General features: G+C 43.2%; 1 protein-coding gene across 6 annotated transcripts in view; it reads right to left on the reverse strand.

Moving 5' to 3' along the window:
* The window catches only part of PSD3 (pleckstrin and Sec7 domain containing 3), a 541,746-nt gene that overhangs the window by 372,541 nt on the left and 151,454 nt on the right, over positions 1–17,751 (reverse strand). The window contains exon 1 of one of the 6 annotated variants that reach the window (XM_084758404.1): positions 12,852–13,087. The exons of the other annotated variants lie outside the window; for them this stretch is intronic. Within the exon in view, the coding sequence (XP_084614530.1) occupies positions 12,852–12,872 (21 nt within the window). The 5' untranslated portion in view covers positions 12,873–13,087. Of the gene's footprint in view, positions 1–12,851; positions 13,088–17,751 lie in introns of those variants that run through there. 6 annotated transcript variants of the gene reach the window in all.

Here is a 17,751-nt window from a genome sequence, read left to right on the forward strand (position 1 = left end):
ATTTGCTCTCCAAGGATTAGGCAGAAAATTAAGGCACTACAGTTAAATTTAAATCACAGATCAATCAAATATCAAGACTGTTAAAATTCTGCTTCAGTCTGCCTACCTGTGATGTCATTGCCTACCTGACATGGGGCGTGGCCCTGCTCAGTATATAAAAGGACAGCCCTACCTCCCCCTTCACCCCTTTTACCCCTTCTCTCTTCCTCTGTCTCTGTCTCTCTCTGTCTCTGTCTCTCTCTCTTTCTGGGGTACCCCTCCCCCCTTTCCTTCTCCCCCATGCTCATTTAATAAACCTCATATAATATCATACCCATTGCCTGACATCTGCCATCTTATTATCTCTTATTTCTTTTAAACATTAAGAAAAAGACTCTAAGCAACTTTTGAAACTAATACTGAAATTAACGATAAACAGGACAAGGTTACATAAAGAATTAATTTACAGTAAAGTTTCCAGTGAAAGTACATTGTATCAGCCAGGCAATCCCATTTCTTACAACTAAATACTTAGGTTCCTTCTATAGAATTTAAAGATGAAAATCACTTGGATGCGCTGGCAGAACCTAAGGCACGTATGGTATTAGGCTGCCTGGAATTCAAATCCTTCTATGAGACCTGGAAAAAAATCATTTACCCTTTTTTGTTCTCAGGGTCCTCATTATGAAATACATGTCAAGACCCCATCTCACTGCCTCATAAGGGATGAAGTAATCAAAGGACCATTGGGTGTGACATGTGCGTGGCATGGAGCTCCTCGCCTTTCAAAGGCTCAGGGATGTCAACGTTATGGTACTGACATTCCTCAAAAATTATCTTAAGAAGCAAATTATCATAATATTACCAAAACTTATTGTCTAAAAGTGTTGACCATTTTAAATGGATAGAGGCCCTAACCTGAGAGCTAACTACGACTAAAGTCAACTAATGGCATAACATTTTACATATTTTAGTTAACACATTTTAGGGAAGACTTTAATATTAATGTTTGAAATTCCATCTTGATATTAATTTTACTGGTCTATATGTAATCACTTGGCATATCATATACTGATAGTCATGAAGAATGATATAATAATAAAGGCAGGAGCAAAACTGAGCTTCTCATACCTGCCATTGCTCGTGCTATTCAATATGACAACTATTTGGGGCCATTTAGCACTTGAAATATGGCGAATGTACTGTGGGTGTAAAACATGGAACAGACTTTTAAGGCTTAATATAACAATATATATAGTTACCTCAATATACCACTGACACACTAAAACGACAATGGTTCTGGTGTATTAGGTTAAGTAAAATACATTATTTAAATTAATTTCTCTCATAACTCTTACTCTTTTAACATAGCTACTACAAGATTTCAAATTATATGTGTAATATGTTCCTCTTGAGAAGCACAGATAGAGACAGTCCTCAAAAATATGTCCCTTAAAAATTTAAATCAAGAAAGATAGATATATGATCTTTTACTAAATCCTAAATTCACATGGATTTTCAATTTATACAGAATCACTTTCAAGTCTTATCCTGACCAAATATTCTATTATTCTATTTTATTACTACCTTAAGAGGTTTTTCATACAAACATTTTGATCATAATTTCCTCTCTCCCAATTCTTCCAAACCCCCACTTACCAAATGTTGTGTTATTTCACTCTCAAAAAAAAAATAAAATAAAATAAAAAACAAAAACAAAATGGCAAAATAAAAAAATAATAAAAAGAAACTAATAAGAGCCAACCAAAATAAATCAGTAAACAAGCAGACAAACAAGAAGTGTCACAAATGTTACAGACGTAACCTGCCACTTTTTGACTGGATTTAAGGCCCACTTCAGGGCATGGAATCCACAGATGACACTACTAAAGTGATGAAGAGAAGCTTTTTATTAGCATGTGGTAAAAGGTTTGCTGTATCTCCTACAAACTCACCAAATTTACATAGATAATAAAACTAAAGGGCTGAGTTCCAACAGGGGAGCCATCTATTAAAGAGACTTTAGCTGGACTTCGTGGGTATACAGAACACCCCAAGGGTAACAAATACACCTGAGCTGGCAAAACAGCACCAACACAGGGTTTTGCCTATAGTCCCAAAGCACAGAGAGGTAGTCATAAGTCCAAGAGGAAGAAAAAAAAAATAGCTTTGGGATTTAAATTAGACCAGGAAGTAGTATGGCCTTGTGTATATGCAAATGAGACTAGCCTCAAGTCTCCACCTAGCTAATTATTATGCAAAACACTTACATGTCCACAGGCTTAGGTCAGAGACCAGTAAACATGCAAAGAGAGGAGGGCAGAGATACTGAAATAATGTATTTTTCTAAGTCACAAAGGCCTGTAGAAAGGGACTAGTGGAGAAGTATCACACAGAAACAAAGGGAATAAAAGTACAGAAACAAAGTCCAAAGAGGGAGGAAAGGAACTTAGACATACTCCCTGGGATCTCCTTTTACTCAAAGGGAGATGCTGCAGCATCCATCCCCAGCTGGGAGCCCGTTAGGAATATAGCTCAGTCCCCATCCTAGACTGCACAGGTCAGACTCTTCACTGCAACTGTGCCCCACATGATCCTTACAGCCACGTCTGAGGAGCAGCTGCTCACCTCACCCTAGAGGCATCTGAAATGTTCAAACGATTACTTACTGCCCATCTGTTTCCTCGAGTCTGTTCCATCTAAACACAGGGCTTTATGTGCATAGTACAGAGGTGAATACTGTGTTCGCCTAAGAAGTTAATGGGAAACCAGATTACATGCACGCTGAAAGGTTGGTGGCAAATCTGTGTTCCAAGTGACAGGTTAAAGAGCTAATCAATCGCCAATAGAGTGCACACAAAGTCTACTTCAGGCAATATGGATACTTGACCTAGGGGCTGTTCTGGGTGACTAAGATGAACAGAAATCATACACACACACATACACAGAGAGAGAGACAGAGAGAGAGAGAGAGAGAGAGAGAGAGAGAGAGAGAGAGAGAGAGAGAGAGAGAGAGAGAATGTAAAACATTTTTTATTTAAAAAAGAAGGTGGAAACTGAAGAAGACACTTCATATCCACCTCTGTTCTCCACATACATGTGCAGGACACACACATATGCAATAACATGCACATATCCACAGGGACATATACAAGGGGCTGTAGAGATGGCTCAGAGGTTAAGAACACTGTCTGTTCTTCCAAAGGTCCTGAGTTCAATTCCCAGCAACCACATGGTGGCTCACAACCATCTACAATGAGATCTGGTGCCCTCATCTGGCGGGCAGGCACACATGCAAGCAGAATATGTATAAATAATAAATATTTTTTTTAAACACAGAGAGAGAGAGAGAGAGAGAGAGAGAGAGAGAGAGAAGAAGACACCATTTTAAGGCCCAGACAAAAGAAACAAGAATATAAGAATCCCAGGGAGTGAAGAAACTGACGGCACTGACAAAGCTTAGTGTCTATGAAACAAGCTGGGCAGTTTGAGTTGTCTTAAATTCTTCATTTGGTTTTGTTTTTTTTTTTTTTCCTCATCACTGTCATTCCAATCAAGCAGACTGTTACTTTTCCCATTTCAAAACCTCCTTTCACTACTTTCTGCTACATTCCCCACCTTCCTTTTACAGGAAAAAAGAAATTCTTGAACTCTCTGTTAACAGACGTGGAATGTTTCTCTTTCTCCCTTACTCTCTTTCTCCTTCACTGATCAAGCTTTGCTCACCATGGCTCCATCAAAATTGCTATTGAACCCACGCATGGTGTCTCCATTGCTGTTCCCAGTGCACTTGACCCTCATCTTACTTGACCTTCTAAGATGCACCTGGCCCGTCCTTGAATGTCTTCACTTGGCTCTTCCCCAGGAATTCTCTATGTCCCTCCACTTCCTTTTCTTTTTTCCTCCTGTACTGATCAGTCCTCTGTCAACTCTCTACCTTCAGTGAGCGAGCAGCCCCAGGTTCTCAGGTCTGAGCCCCTCTGCTTTCCCACTGACAATTACTTCCTTGTGGATTTCATCCAGTCAAAATAACTTCACAATATTTCTCTCTAGCCTGGATCTCTCTTTGGAAACCCAGGCAAACAATCTTTACAAAGATAAGAGTTCCTTGTTGGTATGGAGGCTCACGCCGCCTACAATCCCAGAAAGTCTGAGACAGAAAAATTGTCACAAGGTCAAAGAGAACCTTGGTCATAAGGGGAAACCCTGTCAGAAGAAAGGGGAAGGGGGAAAGTAAAAAAAAAAAAAACATATCTCTCTGATCCAGCCAAAGAACTACTTAACAAGATTGTCCATGTATGCCCTTAACCCTGCCCACGTCAGTGTATTCTCATGAGACACGGCTGCTCTAAAAACATAGGCCAGATCATGTCACATCCTTATCTGACAGTCTCTCAATGGCTTCTCTACTCATGCTAGACATAATCCTGCAAGGCTATACCAGAACTGCCGATCCTGTCTGCTCTCCTCTCTGCTCAGGACCTTCAGCTCCTGGGAGGCAGAGCACATTTAAACGAGAGGTCTACATACATCCTTCCTGCAGGCAACTGAAACTGGCCAGGCAATGTAAGGGACTTTGATTTCTTCCGATCAAAGGAAAACTATGATTTATGGTGCAAGCGTTTTATGTTTTAATGATGTATGGAATCTGGGTGTTACCCACTTTCAGTGAACTTCTGGACTGAAGCGCAAAACAGAAACATACACTTGTTATTCTTCAGTTCAGTAGCACACATGGTAAGTGAACATGGGAGGCCATGGTTTTGTGAGTCACTTTCCAGAAGTTAAAAGTATCTTCTAGATAAAAGAAAAGGAAAAAAATAAAAATAAAATAAAATAAAAAAGAAAAGGAAAATAGTTTCAGCACCTGTTTATGTGTAAAACTGAATTGCTCCAAAAAGGATTTTAAAACAAAGTAAAAAAGAATGGGCTCACTACTCTACGTTAATATCATAATAATACTAATTTGCGTGTAGTAGGTTTGCTTTTGTTTCTGAAGTTATGTGCTTAGTAGGCACTCTGGAAGGTAGGGATATTTGTCACTAGAGAACACACTAGCTGAAGAGAACTAACTAAATTCCTCGGGCCACCACCAAAAAGTCACTATAGTCACCAGTTAGATGTAAATTTCTAGCATTCTGATCTTCATAATTATACCGGATGCTCATAAAACATGAATGGCTCTTCATAGTTCTACTAAACCGGAATCATCAGATAGTCCTAGAAATCTAGAGCTGGGAGGTTTAGGAAAGTATGGAAGCCTTTACTTAGAAGATGGACTAACAGCATCTATATACAAGCAAGGTGTGACTAGGTGTGGTGTCCTCTTTCAGAGGGTATAGGTCTCTGTCCGATCCAAGAAAGCACTGTGTTCTATACAAATGTCTCCAGAGAAACGGTTTCTAATTTCCTGTTCAGTAAACATATGGATCTCAAAGTCTTCAGAGTTCTGGAATCTTCCCAAGCAGCAGAGGCAAAGGCTAACTCCATCCTGTAAGGTCTCACTCTATAGCCCTGACTGGCATGAACTCGTCTATGTAGACCAGGCTGCTGGAGTTCCAACTCACACCTGCTGCTGCCTCCAGGCTTCCACTGCACCCAGCTCTCCCCTTCCTTCTACCAGAAAGAAGTACAAAAATGTTACTTACACACAATCATTTTGTTTAATTCATCTATTCATTTCAGCAAACATATAAGCATAATGAATGGTGCTTTGCCTAACATAAAGAACACTAATTGCAAAGGACAAGAAATGAAAAGATAATTAAGAGAACGGTAGAAGATCCCCGCAAAGCATCTGTCACATAGGAGACGTGAATCCTAACAATACCTGAACAATTATTTCTCCAAAGAAGATGTACAGGTGGCCATCATATATAAGAAAACAAGTGTGATATTATCAGACATTAGAGAACTGCAAACCAAAACCATAATGGAGGGTGGCTCAAGCCTGTAATTCTAGCATGAAAGAGAAAGAGAGAAAGAGAGATCAAAGCCACCCTGAATATACAGGGAGTCCAATGCCACTCTGAGCAGCCCTGAGGATTTTCTCATGTCGTCGTCACACACACTGCACATAAAATCAGTATGGTGTGCATCACTATGGAACAACCCTGGAGCCTGTGAATATAGCTGTTTGTTTCCTAGTCCTGTCACACAAGGTATCAGAGATTTTTCCCACTGCCACCTCTAATCATAATATGAAGTGCTCTCACTTCTATCGGTACAAAGCCCAGCACAACTTCTTGTCAATATGTTGTGTCATAGGTATTTTCCTGCTGTCTTCATGCACTTTAACTATCGACTGGCTCTCCAAGACAGTTCTGTATGCCTTTTCAAAAAAGACCTTCACTGTTTTGATACCCACCACTGCCCACCTGGGTCTTCATGACGATGCTATAGAGATTCACAAGAACTTGAGGCGGGGGTATCAGATACTCCTTACAAAAAAGAAAGACATTGACTTTAAAGTTTTGTCATGTCCTTAAGCTCTCAAAACAATGTCATCCAGTTTTTTTTTCTCTTTTTTATTTTTAAATAATGTATTCAGATTACATCCTGATTGTTATCCTCTCGCTTGTGTATTCCTGTTTCCCCCTCCCTCCTTTTTTCACTCTATTCCCCTCCCCTAGACCTGTGACAGAAGGGGACCTCTTCCCCTACCATATGACCACAGCCTGTCAGGTCTCATCTAGATAGCCTGCTTCCCCTTCCTCTGAGTGCTACCAGGCCTCCCCACCAAGGGGAAGTGATCAAATAGGGGCACCAGAGTTAATGTCAGAGGCAGTCCCCCACTCTCCCCACAACCATAGAGAATGAGCTGTCCATTGGCTAGATCTGAATAGGGGGTCTAGGTTCACTGCATGCATTGTCCTTAGTTGGTACAGCAATTTGTGCAGGCCCCTGGGTCCAGATCTGCCAGTCTTGATGGTCTTCTTGTGGGGCTCCTTGGACCCTCTGGGTCCTGGTATTTCCCCAATCTTCCATGCCACTCTCATCTGGAGTCCCAGTAGCAAGTCCCAGCATCTGTCCCAATCCCCTGCTGAGTAAAGACTCTCAGAGGACATCCACATTGTGGTAATATCCAAATATCAGTGCATATATACCACGTGTGACTTTCTAGGTCTGGGTTATCTCAGTCAGGATGGTCATTTCTAGTTACATCCATTTGCCTGCAATTTTCAAGATTTCCTTGTTTTTAATAGCTGAGTAGTATTCCATAGTGTAAATGTTCCACAGTTTATCTATCCATTCTTTGACTGAGGGACATGTAGGTTGTTTCCAGATTCTGGATATTATGAATAAGGCTGCTATGAACATGGTTGAGCAAATGTCCTTGTTGTGTGGGGGAGCATCTTTCAGGTATATGCCAAGGAGTGGAATAGCTGAGTCTTGAGGTAGAGCTATTCCCAATTTTCTGAGAAAGCGCCAGATAGATTTCCAAAGTGGTTGTACTAGTTTGCACTCCCACCAGCAATGAAGATGTGTTCCCCTTCCTCTACATCCTCACCAGCATGTGCTGTCATTTGGGTTTTTGATCTTGGCCATTCTGGTGGATGTAAGATGGAATCTCAGAGTCGTTTTGATTTGCATTTCTCTGATGACTAAGGACGCTGAGCATTTCTTTAGGTGTTTCTCAGCCATTCGATATTCCTCTGTTGAGAATTCTCTGTTTAGCTCTGAACCTATTTCTTAATTGGGTTGTTTGGTTTGGTGGTGTTTAATATCTTGAGGTCATCCAGTTTCTAATAAAGCTAAACCAACAGACATCTCTCAGCCAGACTAGGTTCCAAAGTTTTCCCGTTTGCATGATACTAGTTACAGAATATGTCCCTGTTTTCCTCCGAATAGCTCTTACAGGCAATTACATCTTCTCTCTCATTATTTTAAATGGATGTATTTACTGTCATTTCATTAGAACGTCATCCTTCCCACATAGTTTCCCCATATTTGTACTTACCAGACATGAGAGGGTTAGTGAGGACAATTCTCAAAGTTTATCAAATCCCGGTCAATAAACACACGTGAGCAGCCAGAGCGCCAAAAGAGACATGTCAGCTCAAGTCAGACAATGACATCCCTTGAAGCACTTTTGCTTGAATGCCTCACTGAGCAGCATAAAGGCCATTGGCTACCTAGGATTACATAAACTCACTGAACCTAAACAGAATTTAAAATTCAGTTCTTGAGACTAACCATATTTTAGGTCCTCGGTAGCCACAGCAGATTCTGGCTACTGAACAAGAGAGATACAGGGCAGTGTACGGTCAGTCCAGAAAGTTTTCTTAAAGAGTGCTGATGGTGAATATAACTTGACAGAGTCCATGAATGCTCATAGGAGCTGAATTCTTGGGAACAGCGATGTCAGTGTTTGCCAACTGTACAGTTTGACTCTTTAAAGAAAGATTCGGGGACTCTGGATAGTCTTCCCAGAACTTCTCTTAGGTCAGTAGAAAAACCTGCTTAGACTCCTTGAATAAATGAACGGATGAATGAACAGTATGTTCCTTTTTTTCTGCCCTGATTAACTTAGAAGATAGTAGTTCCCAGAAAGCAACAATGCTTTTTATTTGTTTGTTTGTTTGTTTTCTCGTGGAGGTTTTTTTTTTTTTTTTTTTTTTTTTGAGAAGAAATAAGTGTCAGCAGACCAGGCGAGGAGCTCAAGGACCCTGTGGAATCACCAGAAGTAAATCCATAAAACAAAAACATCTGTCCAAAGGGGACTGCACTATTCATACAGAGAGCTCCAGACCTAAGAAAACAGCAAGCTCTACTCAAAAGCTTTTCCACACACAAAGGGGAAGTCACAGGAGATGCCCTGAGAGATCACTCAGGCTGCTGCCAATATCATGCTAGCTTTCTACTGTAAATTCGCTAGAAAGTAACATGGTGACAAAGACAGCAAGCATATAAATTGCACACAGTCCATGCCACTCACTCAGACCTGGGGCCCCCTTGCTCCGTGTCCTGTGACTCAATCCACCTAGCCCAGCAGCCTCTTGGAAAATATGCTTTTCAAAACCCCAAGTTCCAAAAGCACCAGTAGAATTTTACATACAGAAAAGCAATCCCATCAGTGCTTCACCAATGATCTCCTGAAGGCCAGGCTGCTTTGAACATGTTCTGTTTGCCATGTGCACTGACCAACAGCCACAGGAAGAGCCAACATGCTTCATTTCCACAATTCTTTTTTTTTTTTTTCTTAGCAAAGGTCGGAGAACAGAAGGCCAGACAAGCAGGGAGCAGCTGTGGCCTGATCTTATGAATGCCTGCTGCTGGTTCCCTAGTCCCCTCTTATTGTTTCAGACACATTCTCAATGAGCTCTGAGCTCCAGTTCCTGGGAAGAAAATAACAAGAAAAAGCAGTCCCCTCTATATCAACACCACCATGGTGGCAGAAACGTCTAGATACTTCTTTGAGGTGTTATAATTAGAAATTAAAAGAAGTGAGGCTTGCCTTCAACTCTAAGTTGTGAATCTGCTTTATTTTTATTTTAATTATTTATGACTATAGGGAACTCTTTAAGGTGCCCTGGACAAGGAGCTATACAACTTCTCTCTCTTGAGCCAAGGAATACTAACTAGTGTTGCTGTGTAAGCCTGTTGGTGAATTTGTCTTGATGAATTAGTCATCACTTCTTAGATCCAAAACCTGTTTCACAAAATGCTAACTCCTAGGGCATAGAAAGGGGCGGTTAAGCAAATTACACTACTTGAGTTTGAATATTTCCTCACAGCTTTATTGGCTGTGGGATCCTGAGCAACTACATTTCTCAGGGCTTCCAAAATGGAGACGGTGCCGGTGGCGACTTTGTGGCTACCCGTGACAGAACTGAGGAGATGTCAGCTGCGCCTGCTGCAGCACCTCACGACAAGGAATGCATTTTCTAAACGTTAGGGCTGGAGATGAAACCTCAAGGCAGGTGTGCTTCTCAGCCGGCCTGCATGAAGATGAGTGTCTTCCTAACACAAGGACTTGAGGTTGGCCCCTAAAGCCCATGTACAAAAAAGTCAGACACAGTGGCACACACGTGTGACCCCAGCACTGGGGAAGTAGAGACAAGATGCTTCACTAACCAGCCAACCTACAGGAAAGCAGCAAGCTCCCAACCAATGAGAGACTGACTCAACAGTGTTTAGCTCCTGGGGAGCAGTGCCTGATGTCCTCTGGCCTCCCAGGGCACATGCAAAGACATACACACACATATACATGCACGCCAATGCACAGACTCACAGCACGTGTGAGTACGATATACAAAAGTAAGTGTCCCACCCTCGGGTCACTCCAAATCCCTACCTCCAAAAAACATCCACTTAAGAAAGTTCAGAAGCAAGCACACTTGACGCAGCTCACCGATTTGGGGTCATAAAGTGGGCGCGTTTCAAACACGTTAGTTGTTTGCCACTAATGAAGTCAGACAAACAAGAAACCCAGCAGTCCTGGTCAGGGGCTGACTCTGCTACAGGAAGGGAGAAGAGCTGGTTGGCTCCCTTATATCACAGGTTCTGTCAATGGAGAATTACCCACGAATTCTATGCCTTAGAGTTTCAACAAAGTCCTTGTCCCTTTGGCAACACCAACTGGATTCCAGTTCGTTGACCTTCTGGGCACAGCAAAAAAAAAAAAAAAAATCGTCCTTTTGGTAAGGCAAACAAGCGCTCCAAGGGCAGGGGCTGTTTTTGTGTAAATAAGATAGCATGAGCAAAGACTCATTATTGATGTTGTGTGTTACACCTTATTTTCCAACAAGGCACCTTAATAAGGATTTTAGAGTAACTTGTCAACTACACACTTCAAATTATCTGTCTCTCCACAGTAAACTCCAACAGTCACGACAAAGAACAGTCTCTGGAAGTTTGGAAGATGGTACTAAGGGGAACAGCGCCATTCCCTTCCTAGGTATATGCACAGTATCAGAACTAACACAAGCTTGTCCCAACATGAACACTAAGAACGAACGCTCTGGAGGATGAAATCTAGACAACTTCACCGCAGCTCCCCTAAAGCAAATCCAGGTTGGCTTAACTTGAACTCAGGAGGGATGTGTGTAGGGATACAGCTAACCACTAGCACAGCACAGCACACATCAGGCATGGGTTCAGTCTTCAGCACTAGTTTAAAATATCAAAAACTCTGGAAGAAAACCAAAGACCTCGGAGCATGGTCCTGGATGAAGGCGATAGAGTAGAGAACACATGTAGTAAACGTGATTCACTTTTGACTCACACACACACACACACACACACACACACACACACCTCTTCTATAACCATATTTCACATACTAAAATGCAGGCTTTGGTTACATTTTTCTCTTGATTGAGCCTAAATCTCAATCAATTCTGAATACGTTGCAGACAAACTGAGAGTGATCACCATGTACTATTCACCTTTAAATCCAAGCCAAACCCCAAAATATCATTTTTTCATAATTGCCAAATGGCATTATCCCAATAATCTTCAAAGAAGGCAGGCTTAAAGCCAAAGTACACACACACACACACACACACACACACACACACACACACACATATATATATATTGATTTTCACAGTTTCGCCTGTGTACCTCTTAAGGAAGACTGGGATTAAACTATTATATTCCTGGTAACTTAAGTTTGTGACTAATGTAAGGCAAACCACTCCAGAACTGCTATAGGGAATTTATAATACTCTAAGCAAGGCTGGAAAAGCAGTTATTGGGAGAGGGTAGGATGGTATTCGCTCTCTCAGCAGGGAACAGCCTCTTCCCTACACCTTAACAAAAACCAACTAACCTGGCCTACCAGGACCAGGGCTGCTTCTGGGACTTCCAAATCTGTAAGAGGGACTCTCTGCTTCCTCTGGGTCCTGCACAGAACCTACTCAGAGTCTCTCCTAACAGAAAGCAGGCTCCTAGAGAGCACAGCTCCTGTTTGACTGACTGGCCATTGGGCTTGGCAGCATACATCCTTTGTACATACTCGATTGCAGATAATGAATTGCACTATGTGTTGCCAAAATACCACTTACAGCGATTTTCCAGATCTCCCTCCTCCCTATACCTGCACATGGACCCACTCAAGAAAATCTCTGGAGTGGAAATCCTGGATCCTACTATCGGGAGAGCCAGAATCTGAAAAATGAAACCCTAATGCCCATTACAGCCTCTGCATGGTGGCTGTTTAACATCCTTCAACGTCCAGAACGTTGGCAAAAGTAAACACTACTGAGGAAACTGACCGACAGCATTGTAAGCGCAGCCTCTGACCTGTGTTTAGCCTTTTTATTTATTTATTTATTTATTTATTTATTTATTTTTCATATCAGTTGCCAGGACATCATCGGTGGCGAAAGTTAAATGCATGTAAAACACAATCACTTTTTTAAAAAAGTCTTTAAAAGCTAGTGGAAATGCTCCCTGGAATCAACTCCCCGAGTCTGCTCGCTTTCTCAGCGCAAGGGTTTTCTTTTTTCTCTCTGACAGTGAAACACGATAGTCGCTCAATCTGAGAGCTGACTTGGCACACTAACATGGGCACCTTAGGTCCCCTTTAATGCCTTCCTTCTTCAGACCATTAGGCAGGAAGGAGCTTGCAGGCTGCTTCTCCTCAAATGAGGTTTACTAGGCAGAGGGGTGAATTAAAAACTCGAAACCTTAACAACAAAAAGTTGGCCCTCTTGGGTCCCCCAACATGCACAAAGGAGAAAAGAAAATCTGAAGAAAAGAATGGAGGAAAAAAGGCTGATAAAAAAAAAAAAATAGTTATCAGAGCACAGAGTGAAGTGGCCCAGGGAGCAAACGACAAGGCAAAAGAAACCCCGGACCAGGTATGGCCACAGTGACAGACTCCACACACCCTCGCCCTAGCCCGGGTCAGATGGGGTGCTCACCGCGGCGTTTCTTCCTTCCATCTTCCATCGCCCGCTCGGAGGGGCTCGGGGCCGCGGGTGGGGTGCGGGTGACCCCAGCTGCAGCGCGGGGAAAGAGGGGGTGGAGGGGACCGGGCCGGGCGCGCGAGCGCAGGCGGCTCTTTGTTGCGCGCCCCGGGACGGCCGCCGGCAGCGCGCACCCCCGGCGTTAGCGAAGGAGCCCGCGGCGGGCACCCGGGCCGGCCCCCAGCAACGTCAAGGCGAGGGTGGCGCCCCGCGCGCGCGGAGGCGGAGGGAGAGGAGGAGGAAGAGGGAGCTGCGTCCTGCAGCCCTCCGCTGCCTGTTGCTTTGTCTCCTTCCGCAACACTTTTCCCACCCTGAGGAAAGTGAGAGGAGAGGCGCGTTCCCGGGCGTTTCCTCCCCGGGAGCGCCGCGGAAGGGCAGCCGCGCGCCGGCCGTCCCACCTGGGCCCGGGTGCGCGCGCCCGCCCGCCTGCGCGCGTGCGCGTCTCCGCAGGGTCGGGGTGCTCGGAGGGCGCTCCCCGGGACACAGGCCCGCCAGAGCCTTCAGTTACTGGCCTCAGGCTGCTCAGGGCCACCTACCCCATTCACAGACTCTGGTCCCCTGCGACCCAACTTTAAAGGGCCATTTCGCCAGGAAATAGGTCTCACCCAGACGCAGGCATTCTGGTCCTTGTCACTGGGGCTATCCTCCCAATGAAATGTCACTTCACTGAGTTTCAGCCAGAAGTGCCTCCCCGCTCCCGCCCCCAACCCCTGCCCCATTTGATCCTTGCAGCAGAAACAAAAGCTGGAACCCACCCCCTTTCAGGACTTAGGTTTCACTCTTTGAGTTATGTATGGATGTAGGAGTTTGGTGGCCATTTTCCCAGGTACAAGCTATGAGGCCAGTGGCCATGTCCCAAGTATCAACTTAATTTTGTGTGGAAATCTTTGCTTGTTGGTTTTTCAGTTTTTTGTTTGTTTGTTTGTTTGTTTGTTTTGTTTGTTGCGCTTTTTTTTTTTTTTTTGAGACAAAGCTTCCCTGTTTTAGCCCTGGCTGTCCTGGACTCGCTATGTAGACCAGGCTGGCCTCGAACTCACAGCTATCGATCCACCTGCCTTGTGGTTCTCTGTTAGTACAGCTGTGGGACTGGAGATCAAGGAGCTAGGACTCGCCTATCCAGCCTAAGGATTCCACATTTACAAAGTCGGTGCTTGCCAGAGCGACGCATCTGAAAGCAGAATCACACCTGGACAGCTGTGTGGTGGTCCTGTGCTTCTCCCGCAGCTCTGATATCTCATCCATGTGACCAACAGAGGATGACCAAAGAGAGAGAAGTGACTAACATGACCAAGTAGGGGGTAGGGGTCAGATTTCCTGGTGCGGACCACTTCTGAGCTTAACTGCTAGCTGGACCCTAAGGAAGAAAACAAGATGGAGCCAACCTATATTATCCACCAAAGGAACCAAAATTAAAACGTATACATTCCAACTTCTGAAAGCCAACTGCTGCCCAGGCTCCCCTCCCACACCAGCAGTATGGGCAGGTTTATGGTTTGTGAAGCATCCCAGTTGACGGATTATTTCTCATCTAGGGATCTTCCCATTCTCCCTTATAGAGAAAGTCCTCTGAGCGATAGTCCCTGTGTCCCTGTTCTAAGTCCCTGCCCCCTTGATTCGTCCAGCCTGACAAGTGTATTGACAAGAATCATGAACAAGAAATGATACAAGCTGCCGTTGACTACTGACATGGCTTTTACCTGGAAAAAAAATAATCCATAATTCATAAATCCAGACAGAACGTCATAGAGGCTGAAAGGTGGACCTTGATTTTTATAAGCTTATTATTTAAGGGTCCCAGGACTAGTCCCCCAGAAAAGCCAGGACCCAGGCTCAAGGGGATGGTTAGTGGGCTCAGGCTCAGTTTCTGTGCCTGAGAATTCACCTCTGTAAACGCAGGAAGGAGGGCTGCTAGCTCGTGGTCTCTGTTAGAGACTATTCGCGTAATACAACGAACGCCCTGGTTCCGATCCACAGCATCTCCATATCAGCCCCAAAGAGGAAGGACCAGCTAAGCAGCAGAAGCACGGACTAGTATATGATGACCCAATCCAGTCAGTCTTCTTCCATCAACTTGAACCGGGAGCCAAGTTACTGTATGTGCTAAGGAAGGAAAGAGAAAACACTGCAAGGAAGACATGAAATGCTGCAAGCCAAAAGGAGAAATGCAAAGGGTGAAATTCTCACAGTCTGAAAAGCCCAAATTCTGATATATATATATATATATATTCTTGCTGGAAAAAAAGAAAAAAGAAAATCAATACACATTTCCAAAAATTGACCTATTTCTCAAGGCTACTAAATCCAGAAAAATTACATAATATTTTTTACAACTACCCATATTAACGGACTTTCTTAAGTACTTTAATAATAACTTTTTCCCATGTGTTTTGGCTAAATTTTTTTTTTTTGAGACAGAGTCTTACTATTTAGTTCTTGCTGGCTTGGAACTCACTATGTAGATCAGGACCCAAACTCATAAAAATCCACCGGCCTCTGCCTCTCAAGCACCCTGCACCCAGATGGCTGCATATGCTTGATTGCCACTATGAAATTATTATTATTTTTTTTTTAGATCAGGCTGGCCTTGAACTCACAGAAATCTGCCTGCGTCTGCCTCCCAAGTGTTGGAATCAAAGGCGTGTGCCCCCACGACCCCTGAAATGACTTTTTAAAAATAGTTTCATTGAGACCTAATTTATATGCCACAAAATTGACCCATTTAAAATGTGCAATTCAGTAATTTTTAGTTTATTAGCAGAAAAGTGCAAATGTCACCAGAGTTAATTTTAGAATATTTTATCATCTACAATGGAATCCTATTATCTACATCCACAGGACCATCGCTTATTTGGCTTTTAGAGGATTCCATCTTCATATCCATTATTTAGAATGATATGCTTTCTTATGGTATGTTGTCAGATTTTGGAAGACCTACCAAGTTTCTTTCACAGGATTTCAAAGTTTCCATGTGCAGTGATTAGTGGAAATGTTCTTTTTTAATTAGAAATGAAGAGAACTGTCTAGGAGTATGCAAATATTCTACTTGGGCGATGTCATATTAATCAAAACATCAAATTTTATTCTTAACAGCTGTTCACTGCTCTGGATATAAATTTAACCTCAAAAGAACAATATATAAAATTTGAATCAAGTGACGTATTCAAATTAGAACATAATCAGAATTAGAGGGTGTTAATCTAAGACTAAACAAAACACTCTTGAACCAAGTAAGTCTGAATACTTAGTATATGAATGTCAAAGTCCATAGATATTTCTCTCTCCGAGAATCACAAGGCACATTCTTTATCTCAGGTAAAAGCCAAGGTAACCAACTAATGTATAGTACAGAAAGGAATGCACAGAAAAAAAACTAAATATGAAAGGTTGCATGCAACATGTGAGCCCCAGGATTCAGGCACTACTCATTGGTTTATTTTCATTTTCTCTGTTACAGGCTTTGTCAGCTCATAAGTGTGAATTATTTTGTGTAATAAATGTAAGACATTTAAACATTTGCTCATTGTGGTTCTGTGGCTCAGTCTTCTTTCTTTTATTTGTTAATTTATTTTGGGTTAGTTAGCAACCCAAGACTCTCAGAAGACGCATGCAAAGAAAGAGGTCACTGCTACTAACCACACACAGTATTAGTCTACAGAATCAGAAGGCCTTCTGCACAGGCGTCAATGTTTCGCTGGGACACGTGGTGAGTCACACACCAACTGCAAACCAACAACGCGCAGAGCAAGGGGCTGCTTGTGCCCTTTCTCTCTCCGGCTCTTGGCACCTGCCCATAACAGTGCCTTAGCAAACAAGTGTTGGCGTGAAGTGTTCACCACCCAAGGGAGAACCATTCAACATTACCTAAAATTGTGTTGTGCTTGAATTTCAACAGCCCGAAACGATACCGAAAAGACACATCCGAGCCAGATTCACCACAAACCTGCTGAATGTGGAGTGAGTGCCGGACGGATACGAGGAATGAGAAATAAGAAACAAAGTTCAAGAATGTGGTTCACGTGCGCAGCGGGAGACATGGGAAAAGAGGAGACAGCTGCCTGACTCGTGGAATTCAAAAATGTTAGATCAGAGGGCGATCCGAAGTGGCAAGCATGCTCAATTCCCCTTTCCCTATGACCCACATAACTTAACCTAAGTGTGGTAAGAAAAACAGTAATAATACGCATGCTCCGCTTACGGCATAGTCTTGCTGTATACTCGGGTTATCTCACGCTTGTGAGTCTCTCGCTTCGGCAGGTGAGTGTACGATTACGGGTGTACACCAACACATCTCGCCTCCACTTATTTTTTTTTATTATTATTATCCCTTATATGGATATCACGTGATGTTTATCGCACGTGTATTATGTGCTAGGTACACTTAATTGACTACAGCAGTACACAAAACATCTCTCCCCTCGAGAGGAGCTTACAGCCTAAAGGAACTTGAGGAAACAGCAATCAAGTGAGGTAAGGGATGCTACATAACGCTGGCTTTAGAAGAAAGTTAAGCACATGAAAAGGGTAAGGAGTCGGGGTCCGGGTTAGTGAGTTAGTGGTAGGTGACCAGAGTTTTCGAGGAAGAATTCACTGAGCCGGTGAAATCTGAATAAGGGCCTAAGGCTGGTGAGGTCCGAAAACCTTGCCAATATGTGAGTATCTAAATGCTGAATTCCTGGGGGGGCTTCCCTGGTGCGCTCAGCATGGCAAACCTATCAGCGTGCCCAGGGCCACGTAAGGCAGAAAGAGGAGGTGTGGCAGGAAGGATCTGACCGGCTGTTGTAGGGGATCTAGGCTTTTAACTTCCCCTGGAATATTTCACGCAAAGGATCAGTATAATCTGATTTTTCTCTCCCTG

This window comes from Acomys minous (assembly GCF_964271855.1).
Source record: "Acomys minous genome assembly, chromosome: 15".
Taxonomy (NCBI): domain Eukaryota; kingdom Metazoa; phylum Chordata; class Mammalia; order Rodentia; family Muridae; genus Acomys; species Acomys minous.